Raw genomic sequence first — 21,483 nt, forward strand, 5'->3', positions numbered from 1 at the left:
TTCAGCGATAGCAACGCGAAGCCTCCGAAGCACAGAGGGAGCGCTCCCTCCGCGCTCCGGAGGCTTCGCGTTGCTTTCGCTGAAGCCTGGAGAGCAAGAAGGGTCGGTGCGCACCAACCCCTCTCGCTTTCCAGGCTTCAGGGATAGCCACCTGAAGCCTTTGCAGCGCAGCGGGACCTCGCGCGGCGCTCTGAAGGCTTCGGGTTCCTTTTGCTGAAGCCGGGAGAGCAAGACTCTCCTTCAGCGAAGCGGGAGGAGAAATGGAAGGGGCTCCGTTTCTCCTGCCGCTTCGCTGAAGGGGCACTGAGCAGAGGGGGGGATTTTTTTCCCCTTGTTCTCCCCCTCTAAAACAAGGTGTGTCCTATGGTCAGGTGCGTCCTATATAGCGAAAAATACGGTAATCCAGAACCTTAATCATTTTGGCTGCCCTTCCAACAATTCAGTACCCTTTTTGAGATGTTATGACCAAAACTGTACCCAGAATTCTATGTATAAAGGCATTATGATATTGGCAGTTTTATTTTCAATTCCTTTCCCAATAGCTCCTAGCACAGAATATCCATTTTCCCAGCTTCCCCACACTGGTTTTATTATCAAATAAGAACAGAGACACACAGAAGCCCACCATCAACTCATTAAAGCATTTTTTATTTTATTTTTATTTTCCACATAGCTTCATGCTGGGAAAGTCAAAAGACGCTGAAAGTTGTGACAAATGAATCACTGCGATAAAATCTGCAAAAGTGATCTTTCTGATTAGAATTTATCAGCCATTTCTGACAGATTTGTTTTGCATTATTACGAGGTTGTATTGAACTGCATTGTTTAATTGAGGAGTGGTGTTGGGGTTTTTTTGCTATATTTATATGTGGTGGTGGTTTTTGGCATGAGTATTTTGGTGGAAGTGTTGTTTGCTAATTTGTAACACTTCGTTGTGATTATGAACCACTTTGAACTCAATGTTGTTGCTGGATAAGCGGCATACAAGTAATAAATCAAAACCAAGCTTGTTGCTCCACAACAAGATACAAAGATAGCAAACTCTTTTCTGTTTGACAGTGTTATCAAAGTAGTTTAAATGTTCCCCAACCATTTGTTTAACATGCTGGCATTCCCCAGTATGCTAGACTGCAATACACCTGGAGTAAAGAGAGAAGCAAGTCACTTGATTTCTGTGTACATTATAGATTTGCCGCAAGCTAAATGGAATCCGGTTCACCTGTTGTAAAAGTGCCAAAGATAGGACATCAATGTCAGTGACACTGGAACAATGTTCAATTTTAAGAGATGAGCATCAGCTGCACAAAGACTTTTTTATCCGAGCCCTTGACTGTATGAGGAGGTATGTTCTTCTTTTTCTGTTTGCCATCTTTCAAGTCTATCTGTGTGCTTGAATATATTTTAGCTAAAACGTTGGGTAGGTCAGGATCAAGATGTGCATGATTTGCTCTCAGTTAATGAGCCTTTCATTATTATCCCAAGCCCAGGTTCATATCTCAAGCCTTTCATCAAGCCCTTCCCCCCACCCAAACATGTTAAATTCATATAGGGGTGCTTTTTATAAAACTGGTAAATACTACTTAATCAAAACAGTAATCTGTTATACTTGATAGCTTTGTTTAATCAAAGATAAAATATAGCAAACAAAATTAAGACAAAGTTAAATAAACATGATTGTTAACATATGACCTCACTGGTTTTTAAAAAATTAAATTACTTTGCCTTTTAAGTATAATTATGCACAAATTAAGATGGAATTCATCAATAATGTTAGGTACACTATTAATTTAGACATGTACTGAAAATAACTTGTCTCAAGATGTAAGTTTTGTCTGCACTTGCTAGCTAACCATGTCTGTAATGAAATTCCATACATTGTCATCACTTTTAAAGCAGCTGTCAAGGTGAATGCAGGAATGTACAACCATGTTTTCACTATTTGTGTTTAGGCAAGGAAACCTTTGTTTTTTTTAAAAAAAAATCATGGTTGACAATAAGTACTACTTCTGGATTCTTTTTGCCCCATTTAAATAACTCAAGTGAAAGATTAAGTAGCCTTAATCTTAGTCTTTCACAATATGCCCTTCAACAGGGACATGAATTTTGCTTTGTTTAAAAGGGCAGCAGTAATAAGTGAGCAGGATTGCAGGGCAATTCAGATGTTTAGCTTATTTGAATATTGCTCATGGTGTATAGTAGTTACATACATTTCATACTGACCATTATAGTCGCTTCATCCAATCACTTCTGCAGCTTTTCAGTCATCGTGGTTAATGCATGTGCCTAGCTTTCACACCTGAATGTACTTTTACTAATGATCCATTGGTTTTCTATGTTTAATCATAATTTCAATTCGGCTTCCAACTACAGTGGTGCCCCGCAAGACGAATGCCTCGCTAAACGAAAAACCCGCAAGACGAAAGGGTTTTCCGATTTCTAGCGGCTTCGCAAGATGAATTTCCCTATGGGCTTGCTTCGCAAGACGAAAGCCCATAGGGAAATCTCCGGGGACAGCGGGGAAGCGCAGCGCGCCTTCTCCTCTGTTCCCGGACCTGTCCTGAAGACTTGCGGTGGGAGGAAGGTTTTCCTCCCCACCGCCAACATTCAGAAGGCTGTTCTGAAGGCTGGCGGTGGGAAGAAAAGCCCTTCTCCCCCGCCAGTCTTCAGAAGAGTTCCCGCAGGGCTGCCTAGGCTGCGGATAGCAGCCTGCTGCCCCTATCCGCAGCTTGCGGATAGCAGCCTGCTACCCCTATCCGCAGCTTGGAGAGCCCTGCGGGGAACTCCTGCAGGGCTCCCCAAGCTGCGGATGTCTGCCCCGCGCGAGGGGCGCTCTGCTTAAGAGCGCCCGTCGTGTGGGGCAGCAGGCTGCTATCCGCAGGAAGTCCTGCAGGGCTCCCCAAGCTGCGAATGTCTGCCCCACGCGAGGGGCGCTCTGAAGCAGAGCGCCCCTCGCGCGGGGCAGCAGGCTGCTATCCGCAGCCTAGGCAGCCCTGCGGGAACTCTTCTGAAGGCTGGCAGTGGGAGAAGGGCTTTTCTTCCCACCGCCAGCCTTCAGAAGGCTGTTCTGAAGGCTGGCGGTGGGGAGAAAAGTCCTTCTCCACCCGCCAGCCTTCAGATGAGGTCCGGGGACAGACTGTCCCCGGACCTGGTCTGAAGGTGGTCTCCATAGGAACGCATTAATTGATTTTCAATGCATTCCTATGGGAAACCGTGCTTCGCAAGACGAAAAACTCGCAAGAAGAAAAAACTTGCGGAACGAATTAATTTCGTCTTGCGAGGCACCACTGTACTCTTGTTTTCAGAGTAAGCTTCCAGTCCATTTGACAGCCTTAACACTGTGGGATAGACTGGTTGTTAAAAACATTGCAAGTCTACAGTGCAGAATGCCCAGTGGCAGACCAGGAAAATAGAGTTATTACAGTCTCATGTATGGTTTAATGGGATGTTTGAACCAGGCCAGTGTCACTGAGATCAAATGCAGCCATTTGCCCTTCTCCCTTTGGGAGAGCTCTTCTGCAAATCATTAAAAGAGGTACTTTTTTCTACGCTGAATATACTTTTTTTAAAAAAATGTGCCCTGTGTTTTGGCTCATCTGTAGTCTTACCCATGAATATGATTGGCAGCATTACATCTGCCCAAGAATAGATGTGATTGCACCTGATTGGAACAGTGAGCTTCTTCTCCATTCACTGGAATAGAGCATTGAGAAAAGGAGATACTTTCCATGTCCCTGAGCTCAGCTTCTGTATATTTAGTCAAGGCTCATTCTATTCAAGGCTCTCCAAGAGATTTCATAACTGTGCTTTTGAGTTGGCCTTAAATAAATGGAGTTGTTATAGGATGTGACACTTGTGTATTTATCCTTCTATGTGATTACTTCAGTAAAGTGCTGTTTAAAAGGCTATTCGGTGGACTTCTCAAACACCCAGCCATAAAAGACTCCAGGGAGGATTTTTTAAATGTAATTTTTAAGGAATGTGGAAAAATCGGGACTCCAGCGCTTTCTTATTTTCTGCAGTTTGAGTTGTCAAGTGACAATAACTGCTGAACAGTCTGTCAACGCTCTATCTCACTCTGTAATGATTGTCAGGAAGAGATCTAAACTCTTTGAAAACAAGCACTCTGAAACAGATCAGCTCTTGACATGGCAAACATTAGGGGTCCTTACTGGTATTAAGACCAACCAACAATGGTATTTAAATAGTAACAAAAGTACCAATTAAATAGAGTTCATTCATAAATTCATATTCAAGTGTCAGTGTTGGTCAATCCATATCTTTTGACTTTAAATTCTCCTTTCACTTCTTGAACAGGGTAGACCTTCTTAAAATAAAACTGTGGTTTTTCTACTTTCAACACCTTGAACAGTGTATTATCTGAGGTCACTATAGAGTTCACAGTTTGATGAAAGTGTTTCTTTTTAAAGATGTGTTGAAGAACATTGTAGAGTACAAATCATAGCTGTGCTAGGTTTATTATAAGATACTTGATTCCACTAGAGGACAGTTGTGATATTTTTCAGATTCTTAGAATAGAGTTCTAAAGCCATTGATATTGGAATCAAAACTGAAGGGTGGGGTATAAAGTTAGGCATAAATGCTGCAGTTGCAAAAAAGTATAAAACACATGAATTATCATTAGTTGAAGATATCTAGATTACACTTAATATGTGACAGCAATAACATTTTGGAGGTCTGAACAACAGATGCATGCAGTGAAGCATTCCAATAATTGTCTCTCAGCTTTTGAATTTTCGTCTATTGGAGGCTTGTCCAAGCTTATCTTATGTCCAGGGACAAGGAGGTATAGAGTACAATAATCAGCATATTGTTTCTCATTCTGAACAACTGAGTGGGCTATCTGTCTAAAAAAAAATTAATGGTTCCCAAGTTTCTCTTTCTCACTCACTCTCACACACCAATGTTGTGAGAAATTACTGAGCAAAAGCCTCCCAGAATGTGTATATTCTCAAGCATATTCTGATGTGGCGCCAAATTGAAATTAGGAGAGTGTCTTTCTTCTCTGGACACAATGGTGATATTTGATAACTGGTATTCTCCTGTTACATGTCAATTCTGAACGTTCTATTATTTCCTGTTCCCTAACAATAGCTTCTGGCTGTTTTTATAAATTAGGAGGAGACTATAAATTCTGCTCCAAAGTGACAAATGCTTTACCGCTTTATTTATGACACTTATTTCTATGGCATAAGAGCCAGGCTGCTGCTACCTTTGTGTAGAAGCTCTAGAGAAATTACATTTCAGAAATCATTTAAGGAAAAGCAAGGCATAAAAAACTTTAAAGAGAATCTAGTGAAGGGAACATTTTCTGCCATCCCTTTTGGGATTAGGATAGGCATTGGATACGACTGATAGTCTAGCCCCACCCTTTCAATGTAATCAAATGTTATAATATTTGAGAGGGCAGGGGACAAATTTGGGGGTCTTTTAACCAATGGAGTATCTAGGCATCTGTGTGCTCTTCAGCATAACACAGTCTAGAACTTCTTTCTTGAGAAAAATATTGGAGCAATTTAAATAACAGAAAGCGAGTGAGAGAGAGAGAGAGAGAGAGACTGCTGTTCTAGCAAAGTACATAGTAAAGTTCAAAATATTGCATATACAACTCTGACACAGCAAGTGCCATCCAATCCAGCCTCAAACTTACTTTGATAAGAACTTATTATTCAGTATTTCCCCAGCATAACCAGAAACATCCCATTTTGATGAAATCTGTTGTTGAGACCCAAGGGCTTGTCCAAACTAGCCTGCCTCCACATTAATGGAGGGGTGTCTGGAAGAACACTGAGGTGGGATTCACATTGTTCCAGTGTGTACAAGCCCTTACTTTATAAAGAAACATTTCTCAATATTCTCCAATTTAAGTCTTTTAAACATGAGTATGAAATGCTGAATATATTCATTTCCAAAGAACAATTTCAGGTTTGTTTTGTTTGGCTGTGAATATTTCTACTCCGTAAATGTTTTCTGGACCTGCTGACAACTCACAGCGATTTGACTATTTATTTTGATAAGACATACCTGAATACTGCAAAGAATGTGTTCCCTTTGCCTGTGACATACAGATGCTGTAAACAGAGAAGACGCACAAAAAGTGTAGGTAGATAGCACTGGCTGTGTTGTTTGGAGCAGCTACTGTTGCTCCACATCCCCTTGACTGCCTTGGCAGGTAGATGAGATGTGCCTGCCTGGACCAAGCGCTGTTATGCTGATCACACTTGCTGAGCTGCTGAATCTGTCTCTCCTCATTTCCCAGGAGAAGGAAGAGAGTTGTGCTGCTCCCACCACCTTCGTGCGTTCTCTGACAGGGTTGCCAATTGACCAGTTTTATTTTTGCAAGTGGAATGTCAAATCCAGTCAACTTTGTGCAGCAATTGGTTGTAACCTTCGGCTAGAAAAAGAGAGAAATAATATGGTGATAGTGTTTGGTCACATACTAAGGTGCACACACGATTTATTCTTCCTTTCAATCTCCATCCACATCCACAGTTCCCTCCCTCCCTCCCTCCCTCTCACACACAACTCCTATAATTCATATTAATAAAAATTACATGAGCACCCCCATTTGACAGCACACCTGCATAGAAGCCAATGTGTTCCTTGTGAACATAGACACCAATAATGCATGGTAGAAAGCAAATGCCACAGAGGACATGGCCATTTGGAAGGTTGCTGGTGTTCTACTTCTTCCTATGGCTGTGCACAATGAACGTTACATTAAACAAAGGACCAAGAAAAGCAATCTGCTTAGCCTAGAACAGATGTGTGTATATATTGTTACGTAACTTATTGATTATGGGCAGGTATGTGGAAGAATTGTGAATTTGGACATATCCCATAGGACCGGCCTAAGCCCAGGCACAAGAAAATAAACTTGGGATATGTTACACAGTAAGTGACACCCATTAGTATTTATGAGCAAATAAAATAAAGATATCATATCCCTGTAGGTAGGCTTAACTGTATGTAAAAAAACCCCGATGTGTTTCTAATTAATAACCTATGTCGAATTAAGGATCCATCATACCCTTCTGAACAGCTGCCTTTCTGGCATGCACTCATTGAAGCCTACCTATATAGATGAAACAATGAAATAGAATATTTGTGCCGCAGTAAGAAAATCTGTCTGGATAATACGACACAATTATAATCTAACTTTATAAGCAAACAACGGGGGAGGGGACCTCATCTTACAGAAATGAATTGGAATGAACAGCACATAGATCTCTGAAATATGTTAAAATGTAAATAATTTGAAGAATAAGATTTTCTCTGATTAGGCTAATGAAGTAATTTCAGAAGACTAGTTTTCTGACTAAAGTCAATGTTTCAATCAGAGCTTCTGCTGAGGCTCATATAAGGGTCTTACATTGGCCCAGTTGAATTTTTGACTCTGTTTTTAACAACTGGCACACATAGACCCAATGCCATATTACAAAGTGCTTCTGAAACTTACCTCATTTCAAAAGCAGTTCTAAGTGAGCCATGGTTTCTACTGTTCAAGAAGCCCAAGAAATCTAAAGCCTCCTTAGACTCACAGACCTTTGGATTCTAACCATTCTACAATCCACTCGCTCTGATGTGGAGGTTCACACTTTCCCTCAGCTTCTTGGGTAATTGGTAGGATCATAGCTGCATAAGCAAATTGTAGTTGGCAGCCTGTTCTTTGTTTAGCATTCTTGGGTGAAAGAGAAGGAGAACCGTAACAATAACCACCCCTTCTGACTTGTTATGACCTTTTCTTAAAAAAACCTAAGGAGGAAAGGTCTCCTTAGTGGAGAGATGGTACAAACATTTTAAAACACCAAAAGATTAGAGGATGGTGTGTTGGAACTGGAGGGTTTTTTTTGGGGGGGTTAGGTTATTAACTGGTTCTGCTATTGGCTCCTTCCCACCCCACCCACAGTCAATAATACAATCGTGAAAGACTGAGAATCTAGAGTTGACTCCCACTGTCACCTACCCAAAGATGTGGCCTCTGTTTCAAGAGCAGCTTGGTGCTTGGCATGAGTTGAGGACTGGTTGAGCGAAGTCATCCTGAGGCTTTTCATTTCTTCCTTAAATCCTATAATTATCATGACCTGTTCGATCTTCTGAGAGGTAGAAATTAAATATCCGCATCTTCATCTTTATTTCTCTCCTAAGCTGGTGGTGAGATGGCTTTGATTCTGAAAGTAAAACCAGAAACTTTGAAGTAAGCCCCCAGAATGGGGATTTGGGGTGGGGGGCGATGCTCTGGCTAAGAGCAAGTTCTATAAAGTCAGTAAACAATTCTAAGGATTGTTGAAGAGGCCACGCAAATGGGTGCAGTGATGATAATGACCACAGACAGGAAGAAAACAACTAGATTGTCACTCAGATACATTGATCAAAAGTTCAAACCCTTTTTAAACACCCAGCTTGCTGTTTGGAGCAGCTCTTTCTTCCTTGTGGGCACTGGGACCAGCTCCCAATAATTGTGCAGCCAAGCGTTCCTTTTTAGTAGCAGATGAATAGGAGGAGACAGGCATGTCAATTTTCTTTTTCCACTTCCAGTAATACATTCCTCTTCCTTAAAAATCTTTATCCCAATGTCAACATGAAAGACAGGACAAATAAAAACACTTTTGGCTCCTGGGACTCCCCTCGCCAAAGAATTCGACCCAATTGTTTGCCTTCGACCCTGTGTAAAAATAAAAAAAAGGTGAGTCTGACAAGGCACCTTGGGGCTTGCTTCAGTCACTGGTGCTATTTTGGCAGTTCATCTAATTGCAAGCAAGGAAGACAGGAGAAGAAAAACAAAGAACAGTTTGTTGTATTGAAGTCGCATGGCTGGCATCTGAACACCTAAACTGAGAATAGCCAATTGATGCTTATTCTGGCACAGCCAATGGTACAATTATGATTATGGATATGTTAATTGGCTGTTTTTATTGGGAAACTAATAAAAATGATTTTTTAAAAAATCAGTCAATGAGCCCCATTTCCTTGGGAAAGTGGGAAAGTCAAATGTCTGCTTAATATATTCCACTATATTGGTGTTCTTTCCAATGACACCAAACTCTCACTCTCAGAACAACAGACAATGTGTAGCAGGCATATATGGGGAGCTGAAAGAAACAATACCATTCGCATCAAACCTGGATAAAGTGTGGTTAGTTTCAACTATGCTTGATTAAAACAAACAGTGATTTATGAAGCTGGCTTGATATAGTAAACCACAGCTAAAACTAAACACAGCTTCCAATTTTGACATAATAGCAAACTAAAGTTGTTTGGAAGTACTCACTTCTGTTTTCAGTCTCCTAATGGCTGCAGTGGATAAGTTGAGGGGAGAGGGATCAGATCTATGCATGTTCCACTAAACGATAATTCTGTGTTACATCCAAACCAGGCTACTGAAGCCACACCAGGTAGCATGAAAGGTAGTGGCCACAGGACATCAACTTGATAAACAGTTTGCATTGCAGTTCAAAACAGGCTAGAATCTGGTGTCAGGAATTTGAATTTTCACTGTATTGAAAGGTATTGTCTTAGTTGGCTGCTCTCCTGTCCCTTGGAACCTGACTAGTTATAGTTTGAGTTTTTGAAACTGCTTCAAAGAAAGTAACAGTAGCTTTCTGTGCTGAGATTTAGAATACCAAGCAGTTTATAAATGTCTGTTTTGATGTGCCTCAATTTTTCTATTAATAATCATGACAAGCAGTAAAATCTTAAAGGAGCTGAATTTCTAAATACACTGCAGAATTTCCACTCAAGTATCCTTGGTTTTGCATTGGGAATTCTTTTCACGATTTTCTGTCATCTTTGAAGAGTTATAAAGATTCAGAAATTAATGTCAGATTAGTATTCCATCAGAAATACTTATTTGTACAAGGGCTTCTGCTATTCCATCTCATCCATTGAACCAGCTTTGATCTTGGTCCCTGATTTTAATGACTTTCGTCCACAAGTTATATAATAAGCAGCAGTGTTCTCCTTTTGCTACCTTAATTTCCACTGGTCTAACAGGTAAATGAAAGAACCTGTTATCACTTGTATATATACATGCATTAAAACATATACCCTTCCATTGGGCATCCATTGAACCAAAGTATTGTTTAAAAAACAGCCATGCATACCTGGAATATAGCAGTGACAAAGCAGTAAAGACCTCATTCATCTGATTTTATCATGTACAGAAATATCTAGGTGGGATCTGGGTGATTCGTCTCTTCTGTCAAGACAGGGCTTAGCTGCTGCTGATGTGTAAAATACGATGACAGACATTTTACTCTAAGTGAACTGAATATTTCAGTCATACTCAGTTCTATCCGTATTAAATCCCATTGATTCCTGTGGGAGATATATACAGGCACACACATACTTCCACTGTCACTCAAACACAGTCATACCAGGCAAAGCATATAATAGCATGATTATAAGGGTATGTTGTAAAGTATATCCTCATAATACTAACACTAATTATGTTAGGTTTATTAATGGTGTTGTATTGACATGTACTGTGGCATCAGCATATTATCAGATCATTTACTTAATGCTTATATGTTTTGCCATTTTAGAATTTAATGTTACAAGCAATTCAACCAAAATTATTTGGCTGGTGGCCCAAAATTAAGATAAGGAATCTAGACCTGCTGCCTTCCCACCAAATCTTCAATTTCTGTCCTCCCTTCACTTCTAGCCCATGTTATCCCAAACTGCAAAATTCTCTTGGCTATCCTGGCCTCATTTTCTCAGCCCAATGCATACTCTGTCATTCCCCACCTACTTCTTTCATCATTTGTTACTTCAGATCGCTCTGTTGTATGCCATCATACACGTGGCCCATCTTCCACTCAGCTTCCCAGTCCTCAGCCTTCATACCTGAATTGCACTCCTACATCCCTCCTCTCTCGTCTGCTTTCTGGCAACAGCACAAAATTCCTCCAGTCCCACTTTCTGACTGGCTAAAATTTGTGTCAACTTCCTGTTCCTTTGCTTTCCACTTTAGGCACTGAGTTTAGTGGGGAGAGGAAAGTCCTAGGGAGATTGTTTCCTCCCCAACCCCTTCCCATAATGTAGGATTGCCATATTTTGAAGAACAAAAAAGAGGACCCCCCTCTCCCCAAACAAAGCCGCCTCTCACAAGCCTCCTGTCCTCTGCTTTCCTACCCCGGCCATGTCGCCACTTGCAAAGGGAGACCTTGCAATCTCACCTGCTCTGCCACGGCTCGGAAGAGGCATGACCCGTCCTTTGCCACTCGCTTGCGGTGCAACCCCTGAGATCGCAGGCAGGCATCCATGGAGGAATCCGCCGGGGCCTCCGCGCCGGAGCCCGGGGGGCTCTGCTCCTCGCCACCTGGCTTCTCTGCATCAGCCTCCATGTTTATTTATTGCTCCAGGGATTGCAAGGAAATTGCTGCTTCCCCACCTTCAACCACACATGCTTCAGAAGAAAGTGGGAGAGATGCAGTGAAAGCCCCTTGTTCTGGGCAGCGCAGTGCAGCAGGAACCAGACTCACATTCACGGGTCACCCATGTGGCTTCTGTGAGATGCTCCACTTGCCCCGCATGCACCAGGTGGTGGCAGCTGCCGCTTCTTGCTCGGCCTTCCCGCTGGAGTTTCCTGGCTTCAAGCCCGTCGTGGAGAACTTGCACACTCCTCCTGCCGCCCCGCTTGGGAAGGCGGCTCTCGCCCACTCCCATTACGCATCAGTGGGCTCCGGAAGCAGAAACAAAAGAGCCAAACTCTCTCTCTAGCTTCTGCCTGCTGTCAACTCTTTAGCTACCTATGAGTTGAGGGAAGGGACCCCACCCATTTGCTATCTCAGAAAGAGCCACCAGAAAGTTAGAATTAGAAGGGAGCCCAGGCATTTAGCATAACTCCCCCCCCCCGCTGCCAAAAAAACCTCATAACAATATCCTTCTCGCATTCTTCATCAGCCAAGTTGCTTGGCTAGCAAATTCAGTGTCCTTTATTTGGCAGCACATCTTGCAAAACTCAGTATTGTGTGCAGATTAATTGCTGTGGTCATGAATAAATCTGACCAGTATTGAAAACTGCAGTACATTCATTTAGTGACACAGGAGGATATTCACTGGCAGTTCCAGATACTTTCTGCTAGGAAGTTAAGACAGATATTATAAATACAATCTGCAGAACTATTTGGCATTACATAATTCAGCCATTCCCAAGCTGTGCTGACTAGGGCTGAAGGGATTTTTGTACAAAACATCTGGAGGGCACCAGGTTTGGAAAGACTGACCTAATTTCATGTTTTGCAATGGCAGTGTAAGTGGGATGGCTGGTTTTCTTCTTCTTCTCATTTAAAGCCATTACAGCTTAATAAAGATAATTAGTCACCTTATGTGCAATGTGTTAGAAAATACAAGTAGGACCTACAATAAGATGTTTCATAGTTTTCCTCACACCCTAAGAGAGGAGCTCCTGTTTGGGGTTGCAGCCAGTCATGCTCTCCTCCAGGACACTGTAAAGAGCTCAAGCAGACCAAATTCACTTGCCCACTGAAGTTTTCCATTTGTCTTTTTGAATACGCAACTTCCCCTGGCTCCTAGAGGTCACCTCTAACACACCATTTTGTTACTTCTGCATGCCTTGGGGCTTGCCTAAAGAGGAAGAAGCCTCCCTCCTGTTTCTCAGCAACTCTGTTTTGGCTCCAATCCTGGTGGCACTGAGTAGCAGAACAGTAATAGAAATGAGAATAGTAATGCAGAAAAGAATCACAGAATCAAAGAATTGCAGAGTCGGAAGGGACCACAAGGGTCATCTAGTCCAACCCCCCTGAAATGCAGGAATATTTTGCCCAACATGGGGCTTGAACCCGCAACCCTGAGATTAAGAGTTTCATCCTCTACCAACTGACCTAAGGACGCTGTCTCTAATCCTTCGTTTTCCCATTGCCTTACCCACAATCTAAGCTGGGAAGGGGGAAGGACAAACTGAACCTTTTTCTCACCCTCCAAAATCACCACCTTAATTTTATCAGCAAGGTCTTTCTTTGCTGAGTGGCATGCAAGAATCTGTGGCGCTGACTCTGCAGGGAAGGTTGCCCTAAGTATGGTATCTTCTTGAAAATGTTGAGATCTGTATAAGGTTACACGAGGGCTCTGTTTGTTCCTGTAGGCAGGCAGCACTCTGGGACACAACAGGGAACTGGAGAATGGTGTGCATCCTCTCTTATCTTTGCACTGTTCTACTTGAGCTATGCTGCCTTATTCAGGGGGGAGAAAGAGATCTAGGTGGAAATATAGGATGCCCAGTCCCTGACACCTGCAGTTTAAAAGATGATCAGACAGCCAATGACAGGAAAGAACCTGAGACTTTGGAGAGCCACTGTTGCTGTGCGCACACTATAATTTAAAGCACATTCTTTCAAAGCACATTCTTTCTCTCAAAGCATTCTGGGCACTGTCATTTGTAATGGTTTTCTGGGAATTGTGAGGAGTAAATGCTCTCTCTTTCTGTTTGTGTGCAGTTAAAAAGGTAACATCATATAGAGCAAATATTCAGATAATTCCTAGAACTCTTCACTATCCCACATTATGGTTAAGTGGCTTGATGACAGAGTTAAGCATCATTTTCATAAACAGACTCAGGGATTTAAAAAAACAACAACTGCTCCCTAGCTTTGCCTCAGTATTGATTTTGCAAATAAATTTACATTTGCTTGATTTCTTTTAACATTAATTTAAAGTTCTTGAAATAACTCCATTGCAGAAAGTACTTATGGAGAACTAACTCCAGGTTTGAGGGACCCTCGTGGAAAGTGCCCTGGAAGAGCCCCATCTCCTTTAAGCAGCAGTGCTCCAAACAATGCCAGGTAGATGACTCTAGCATTCGTTTAAGTTTCCCACAATGCCCTAGTGATACCACACCAGAGGCATTGTGGGAAATTTGGGTAGTGACCCAACTGCTGGGATTGCCAGGCCTCAGGGATATGGATTTAAAGGGAGTCCTAAGGCACACAGCAGCAGTGGGCCCTACTGGTGTGCTTGGGCCACTGCCACCAAAGGATGCCAAGGGCTGGCAGTTGTCAAGGGATCTTGATAAAGCAGAGACTAAATAGAGGAAAGCCAGGTCATCAGAAGCCGAAAAGTGGAAACCCTTTTGGTGGCTATGACTGGTTTTTGGATCTCCAGTGAGAAAACAAAGCACCATAAATGTGAAAGTTCACCCTCCATTTCAACGCTGGAAGATGCTCTGCATGCATCATTGCATCAGAGCTCTGTGGAGCTTTCCACTGTTCCTCAATGTTTTGAAACCATGCATTTCCCCACTGATTCCACTTCATAGCATTTCAGGCTTGCTCTGTTCCCTTGCATGGGGCTTCCATTAAGAGCTTCCAACCCATGGCTTCATCTTTAATGTGCTAAGAAGTATCTGTGAGGGTTAATTCCCTGCTGGAGGCTTGCTTTTTTCATTCATTTAGAACACCTTTAAATATGTGCGATATTTTCTTATTTGGTACGCAGACTAGCCAAAATAGCTTTATTTAGCATAGATTTGTTTATATTGCGGCCATCTTTGTTGTTGGAATACCTAAGTGTTGCCTTATTCTCCTATTAAATGCTATTTTATTTGTTCCTAACTTCCCCTGTTTAACAGCAGACAAACCCAGGGAGCACTGAATGAGTCGGATGATCCCGAGACAGGCTGTCTAACTGATAACAAGCCAACTTCTCGTCACTTCTACCCTGTCGCCTTGCTCCTTGTCAGCTCGCATTTGCTGGTTGTGTGGCTTATTTTAAGTCTTGCTTTATTATTAGCCAAATATCAGTAAATTTCACTTCTGTCCATTTCTTTTCTATGAACAGCAACAGCTTAAGATTAAAAATTGTGCTGTATGATTTCTACATTTTCAGACCCATAAATTTAACCTCAAGAAGGCAATGTCTTGAACTGTAAAAGATTTTATTTCTATTTCCAGAAATCAAGAAAGCATACTATGCATCAAGTGATTTAATCTGCTTTCTATTCCGAGCCAATCTTTTCACACATTTAGAATGGCCATTATATTAGTGTTTCTTGATCAGATGAGATTTTGCCATTAAATTGGAAGGATCTCTCCCCCCCCCCACTGCCCGCTTTTTACAAAACTCGTACTTAGGACCAATTCAACTCCTTATGGAGTGATTTTACTGTCTCATTTTTACTTGGGGACCCATTTGCAGAAATCTTCACTTTTTTCCAGCATGCACAGCCCCACACTTAAACATTGCCAAGGTTTAGCACACCAGAAAGTATGGTTTTAGCTGACATGGGCCCTTTGCCATTTTCACTTGGGGGAGCTCACATCAGACAAAGGGTTTCTTATTTGGAAATGCAGTGGTAAAATTCACATTGCAAAGACAGTCACATGTTTGTCTGTGGTGATTATCAGTCCTTAGTCAAAATATGGGGGGAGGGGGGAATTAAATCTGTACTCGGAGAACTCAACCCAAGCTGAATTATTTGGACAGGTCAGTTTGAAAGATTAATTTTCCATGTGCTTTTTTTCATTGTTACTTCCTGATAGGAGTTCCTGTTTTAGCAAATAGTTCACTCTTTTATTTGTTGCGACTTAACCCTTTTCTGTCAGGCCGTTCTATGGCACTTGATAAGTTCTGTTTTGTAACAAAATTAACCTGTTTGTAAATGTTGCTTTGGTTGCTTTTGCTTTATATTCATTTAAACAAAAGTTTTGTTTGCGTCTTGATGCACCATGTTGGCTCTTGTGACTTTTGTACTGTGTATGAATGAGCATCATTATTTTGAAAGCAGAGAGTTGTTGGATCAGGCTATTGGAAAGCCATTTTCTATTTCCTTCATTGCAAAGCTAAACAGAATGAAAATAAGACAAAGATGGAAGTTTCCTTTACAAATCTGTAGGGCCAGACTTAATTAAAAATGCCTTATTCCTAGAACCTGCACACCTAAGGCTACATGTGAACTCTGACATGTACAACAGAAGCAAAACAAAGCAAATCTGAAAAAAAAAGTTATTAAAGAATTTTTAGAAGCAAATATATTTCTAAGGGTAGAGTAAAATATATCGTAAAGTATTTAATCAAACCACAGTGAGAGATAAATATATATAAATATATATATATATATAAAACCCACACTCTACTTCTAAGGGCAATAACTGTATTGGGCCTGGCCTTGGATCTAATTTTGTAAGATGTATCATCACTTGTGGAAAATATATTGTAGAATTGAATCTCCATTATTTTTACTTCAATTGTTGCTGAAACTCTGCAATGTACAAATAAAACATATTTATTTATTTATTGTTTCACGCAGTTGTCTTTTTTCCCTCCCTTTTCACCAGAGAAGGATGCCGCATAGAGAATGTACTGAAGAATATCAAATGCAGAAAGTACGCTTTCAACATGATACAGCTGATGGCTTTCCCAAAGTTCTACCGACCACCAGAGGGAACATATGGAAAAGCTGACACCTAAGCTTTAGACACAACACAAAAAAGGCTGTGTGTGCAGGATCACACACCTGTGCTCATTAGTTAACACAAAATTGCTTTGTGCGTCTCACAGATTGGGCATACATGAGAGGGAAAATACCTAGGTTCTCCCCCAACTGTACTGTCAATCAAAAGGAAACATCGATAAAATATGGTAGATTGAGTGCTCTGGCAACCAGCTGTTTGATAAATAAAAGCCGAATAATAATAATAATAATAATAATGTAGGCTGTATTTCATAAGCCCACCAGAATTAAAGGTTTGGTCACTAGTCAGATAGAAGGCCAAATGTTGAGTCAGTAGGGGTCACTCTGAGCCTGGACTTGAAAATAAATCCCACTTCTATACAAAAGCAACATTGAATTGCCTAAGATACTGTCTACTGGGTTAAGGGCAAAGCTAAGGTGCTGCTCAGCTGTGGTGCATAAAACCCATGATACGTTTAGAAAAGGAATGTTAATATTGGTGACCTTGCATTAGTAAATATTTGCTGCATTTCTGGATAAACTTTGCAGTTCCAGCTACATACATTGTTAATGCAACAACAAAAAAATAAGTTAACACACTGGTCTAAGCCTTGGGCTTTAAGCCATGTAATGTATTACAGTTGCCTTGAAATCAGGATCTGGGGTTTTACCTGCCATTCTCAGTGGTGTTAAGCGACAACCTGTGTAAGTAATTATGAAACAAGGATGGCCACTGGAGTCTGTCCATAGCTGTCAACCTTCCCTTTTTTTGTGGGAAATTCCCTTATTCCAGCGCCGTTTCCCACTGCTTGTCCCCAGGACAGGTGAGGCTGCTGATCCCTTATTTTCAAATCTGAAAGTTGACAGCTATGAGTCTGTCCTCTGTGCACTCTGAAAGTACCAAGAGGGAAAGGAGATTCAACTAGTGGTTATAATAAATGTTTGTATGTAAATGACAGTGATAATAATTTATTAAAATTGTAACCTGCAGAATCAAAACGATCAGGGTAAAGAACCTGTAACCTATTGCCGTGCGGTTAAAGCTATATAAAAGGCTAAGGCCAAAGAACAACTCTTCAATCTGAAATGTATCACTTGTGAATGTTAATATGAAACCTGAAGGAGAGTGCCATTTTCAAATCAAATGTAAATACTACCCTAATATAAGTTTTACATTTGAATGGAAAGGGCTGGGGATTGGGGGGGGGGAGTAAATAGATAAGAACGATTTAAGAAAATTAAGATATGTTGCTATAAAGATGATCAGTGAGTTTAGGCAGATTGTACTACTGCATTAAATCTCAGCCTCTGAAACAATGAGGTCTCATTGTATGTACATTTCCACTGTTCTACTGGCAAATAAGAGCAACGACAGCCTGGGCAGGAAGATAAGTTTTAAACAGCTGAAAGTACTAGAGAACTTCAGCAAAATGGATTGGATCCAGACTTAAATTAGATGTGTGTAACTTAAGTCCTGCTAGTTAAGGCCCGCTAAACTCATTCCCATTGATTTTAATAGCTCTAAGCATGACTAAATCTTTATCCAACCCAACATTCTTACCACAGTCAAAACTTTGCAAAGGCACAAATATTGTTGTGAAAAGTGGTAGAGTATCAACACACAAGCAATAAACTTTTCATTTCAGTGGTGTATAAATCTGTGTTTGTATTTTCACTATAAAACAGCTGCATATTGAAAGGTGCACTGCTGACCAGTGAATCCGTATTGTCATAAATAAATTTGTATAATGCTTTCAGAAATGTTTGCTCTGTGAAAACTGCTTTGAGGATTTGAGAATATGGGTTCTCAGAAGCATTATCTCTAGCAATGCTGTGTTAAAATGCCATCTGGCATCCCACTTTTGTTAATATTTATGTGATTAGTCCCACTGAATTTAATATGTTTCAAACAATTTGCTTACTTAAAATAATCATGAATTAATTAGGAGTGAAGACAATTCCTTGGCAATACAGTATCTTATTGCACACGTTGGTGTCATGTAGCAAAGAAACAAACCAAAATATAAAGAATAACTAAATGTGAACATTAAAATAATAATAATAATACAGTATGTCAGTAAGCATCTGACATGTCAGTATTACCTACTGAAAATTTAGCTTTCTGGAATAATTAACACATGAAGGAAAAAATGTATTGTGGCTGAATTTTGTTGTAAGATGTAAATTATTCTAAAGCAATAGCAACACATACTTTAATCAGAAATAGTTCTGGCTCAAGTCCACAAAGGATTAAGTCCAGGAAACCTTTTTCTTTTTTGGCGTGAGAAATTTTAATGGCCAGAAGTATAATCCCCCAAGGAAGGTCACCACAGCTGAAGTGAGTGGGAGCTAGTAAAGAATGCTATTTTCCATTCATTTCAGTTTCCTCCCAGATCTTTAGTACTGATGAGGGCAGGTGGAGGCTAAAACAGCATATCTCTCTTGTGACAATTGCGTTTGGTGTAACACCTAAATCATGTTGCTGCTATAAGTAAATCAAAGTCTGGACTGATTATTTTTAGAAGTTTCATCACTGAAGTTTCAGGTGTCTTTCAAAAGAAAGGTAGCAGGTTGGCAGTTTGCCTCTGGAAAAGTATAATACTTCAGGGACTTATTCTTTAATGCTAAATTTTGTAGAAAAATAGGAGAAATTCTGTGAACAGCAGGAAAAATCATGAATGCAGGAAAGTGCCAAATATAGTGCATTTTAACTTATGCTCCAGAACACAATGCTACTGAGTTAGCATATACAACTGGCTGACATTTTTAAATTATTTAACACTATATAGAATTTTCTGCATGCTTAAGACCACTGGTTTCTGGAGTGCTTTACAGCCCTAATGAATGTGTGTTTACAGCACTTCCAGTGCCATTAGACTTTGCTTGACCCTTATGTATTATTTCTTTGGCTATTTTTTAAAAACCCACATTATTCATCCAAGTGTGCATTTCCAGTTGCCCAAACAATATTTTTAATATTTTAGCATACTTTAAAAGGGAAGAATGGCACATATCCATAGGTCAGCGGTTGTGGGAAAACAGTGTGCTGTCTTGAGACTATTTTTAAAGTAATGAGGTTTTTTTTCTGTCTTTTCCCTCTGTGTTTCTTTAATCTCATGGCATATGAGCCACCTTTCATTCTATGCTACCAAAGTCTCAAAGAACCATGATTATTTGTTCTCTGCATACAAATGTAGAATGCAATTTTGTAAGCTGCCTTGTAAGAAGTTGTCCTAAAAGGCACAGGAGATTATATATGTGATTATGCTGTAATCTTCTGAGTAAAATGGAGGCCACCACGAATGATCTATTACATGCACAGGCAACCTTTGGCCCTCCAGATGTTTTGGACTACAATTCCCATCATCCCTGACCACTGGTCCTGTTAGCTAGAGATCATGGGAGTTGTAGGCCGAAACATCTGGAGGGCCGAAGGTTGCCTAGGCCTGATCTATTACATCCAAGAAAACTTTGTTCACAGGTGGCCACACGTCACTGCAATTCCATGTCCCCCCAAAGACAATGATTTGTGTTTCCTCAAACATCACTCCTGCATAAACCCCATTCATTTGAATGAAGATTGTGCAAAAGCAGTAATCATTTGCATTACCTTTACAGCATTTGTTTCTACTGCGAAACATTTTTGATAAAGTCCACAAGTTTTAACTAGGTTTTGGAGCACAGGCCCAAAGTATATTTGATAGTATTGCCTCTTCTTCAACTGAATTGGGCAGCAGTTTTTTTTGCTTTTTGCTTTTATGCATGCATGTACTGTACTTTTGTTTTTATCATTTTGGCTATTGGTTTAAGAACTGCAGGTATTGTTATGTGTAAGCCATATCCATTGTATATTTTGTGTGTGTGTTGTGCATGTATTTTTATTTAAATAAATTTGTCTTATTTTTCATACAGTTGACTTTCTGTGTTTGAATTGTTTCCATCATCATAAAACATGCAGCATGAAAGGATCAGATCCTGAGAAGTGCTATAAATATCTTCTGTCGCTTGAAGTGACTTTGTAAATCTCAACAGGTCAGACAGTTAAGAAAAGCCCTTTGAAAACTGACTTGGCTTAAGGTTCCCAGCTTATGATCCATATACATATACTGTATATATTAGAACAGGGCTAATAAATTGGTAGCTTTTGTGTTTGTGTTACAGTAAACATTATTTTTCAATATGGATCAGATAAAGTCAATATTGCTTTGTTAGAATGAATTCACAAATAAATACATTGCCCACCTTGATGAATTAAGTCATGTGATGCATTTGCATGTCTGGAACAGCTATTACTGGTGAAAGACAACAGAGTTTTCACATTGTCTCATATAATCTCTTTCAGCAGGAGGCATTCACGTTTTCAACATGAAATGCATCAAGCATAATTATATACCTGAGTGACTAAAGTGACCTTTTATTTTTGTCATATTTAATTTTCATTAAATATATAACTTTAAAAGATAAGTCAGTGGATACAAATACTATTAAACGTCTTTCAATGTTTTTTGCTTGATAGTTGGCATTGGTCTGTCTCGATAAGGTACCTTAGCACCTCCCCCCAGCACCTCACACACCCAATGTCTAAATAAATTAAAAAATTAAAAAATTGCCTAGTAGCACCTTGGAGACCAACTAAGTTTGTTATGGGTATAAGCTTTCATGTCCATGTGCACCTTTTCAAATACCCAGATGAAAATTAGTTGGTCTCTAAGGTGCTACTGGACAATTTTTTAATTTATTTCGACTGCATCAGACCAACACGGCTACCTACCTGAACCCCAATGTCCAATAGTATAAAACATACATTACTCCTCCAAAACGATTCTCCTTGCCTCAAACAGCTTGAAACTGAACCGCTAGCAACTACTTAGATAATGAAATCTCTCTCTGTGTAAGGTAAAGGTAAAGGGACCCCTAACCATTAGGTCCAGTTGTGGCCGACTCTGGGGTTGCGGCGCTCATCTCGCTTTATTGGCCGAGGGAGCCGGCATACAGCTTCTGGGTCATGTGGCCAGCATGACTAAGCCGCTTCTGGTGAACCAGAGCAACTGCAC

General features: G+C 40.5%; 1 protein-coding gene and 1 long non-coding RNA gene across 18 annotated transcripts in view; one reads left to right on the forward strand and one right to left on the reverse strand.

The window, feature by feature from the left end:
- The window catches only part of INPP4B (inositol polyphosphate-4-phosphatase type II B), a gene marked incomplete at its 5' end in the record, with an annotated part of 258,219 nt that extends 237,883 nt beyond the window's left edge, over positions 1 to 20,336 (forward strand). For 7 of the 15 annotated variants that reach the window (XM_083571055.1, XM_083571062.1, XM_083571063.1 and 4 more), the window contains 2 exons: positions 1,188 to 1,342; positions 16,314 to 20,336. In XM_083571055.1, the coding sequence (XP_083427181.1) occupies positions 1,188 to 1,342; positions 16,314 to 16,446 (288 nt within the window). In that variant the 3' untranslated portion in view covers positions 16,447 to 20,336. Of the gene's footprint in view, positions 1 to 1,187; positions 1,343 to 14,608; positions 16,269 to 16,313 lie in introns of those variants that run through there. The other 8 variants (XM_083571067.1, XM_083571068.1, XM_083571065.1 and 5 more) reach the window with 3 other exon arrangements.
- LOC310742525 lies at positions 841 to 14,602 on the reverse strand. Of its 3 annotated transcripts, XR_014538507.1 has the most exons (4): positions 10,122 to 14,602; positions 7,985 to 8,683; positions 3,286 to 6,412; positions 841 to 2,364 (listed from the first exon to the last, which is right to left on the reverse strand). It is a non-coding gene; the product is annotated as an uncharacterized lncRNA (long non-coding RNA). The 3 variants fall into 3 exon arrangements; XR_014538508.1 differs by having other exon boundaries at positions 7,985 to 14,602; XR_014538509.1 differs by lacking the exon at positions 841 to 2,364 and having other exon boundaries at positions 3,288 to 3,335; positions 6,043 to 6,412; positions 7,985 to 14,602.
- Positions 20,337 to 21,483: the final 1,147 nt, after the last annotated feature.

The sequence above is a fragment of the Podarcis filfolensis genome (assembly GCF_964270895.1).
Source record: "Podarcis filfolensis genome assembly, chromosome: 9".
NCBI classification, from domain to species: domain Eukaryota; kingdom Metazoa; phylum Chordata; class Lepidosauria; order Squamata; family Lacertidae; genus Podarcis; species Podarcis filfolensis.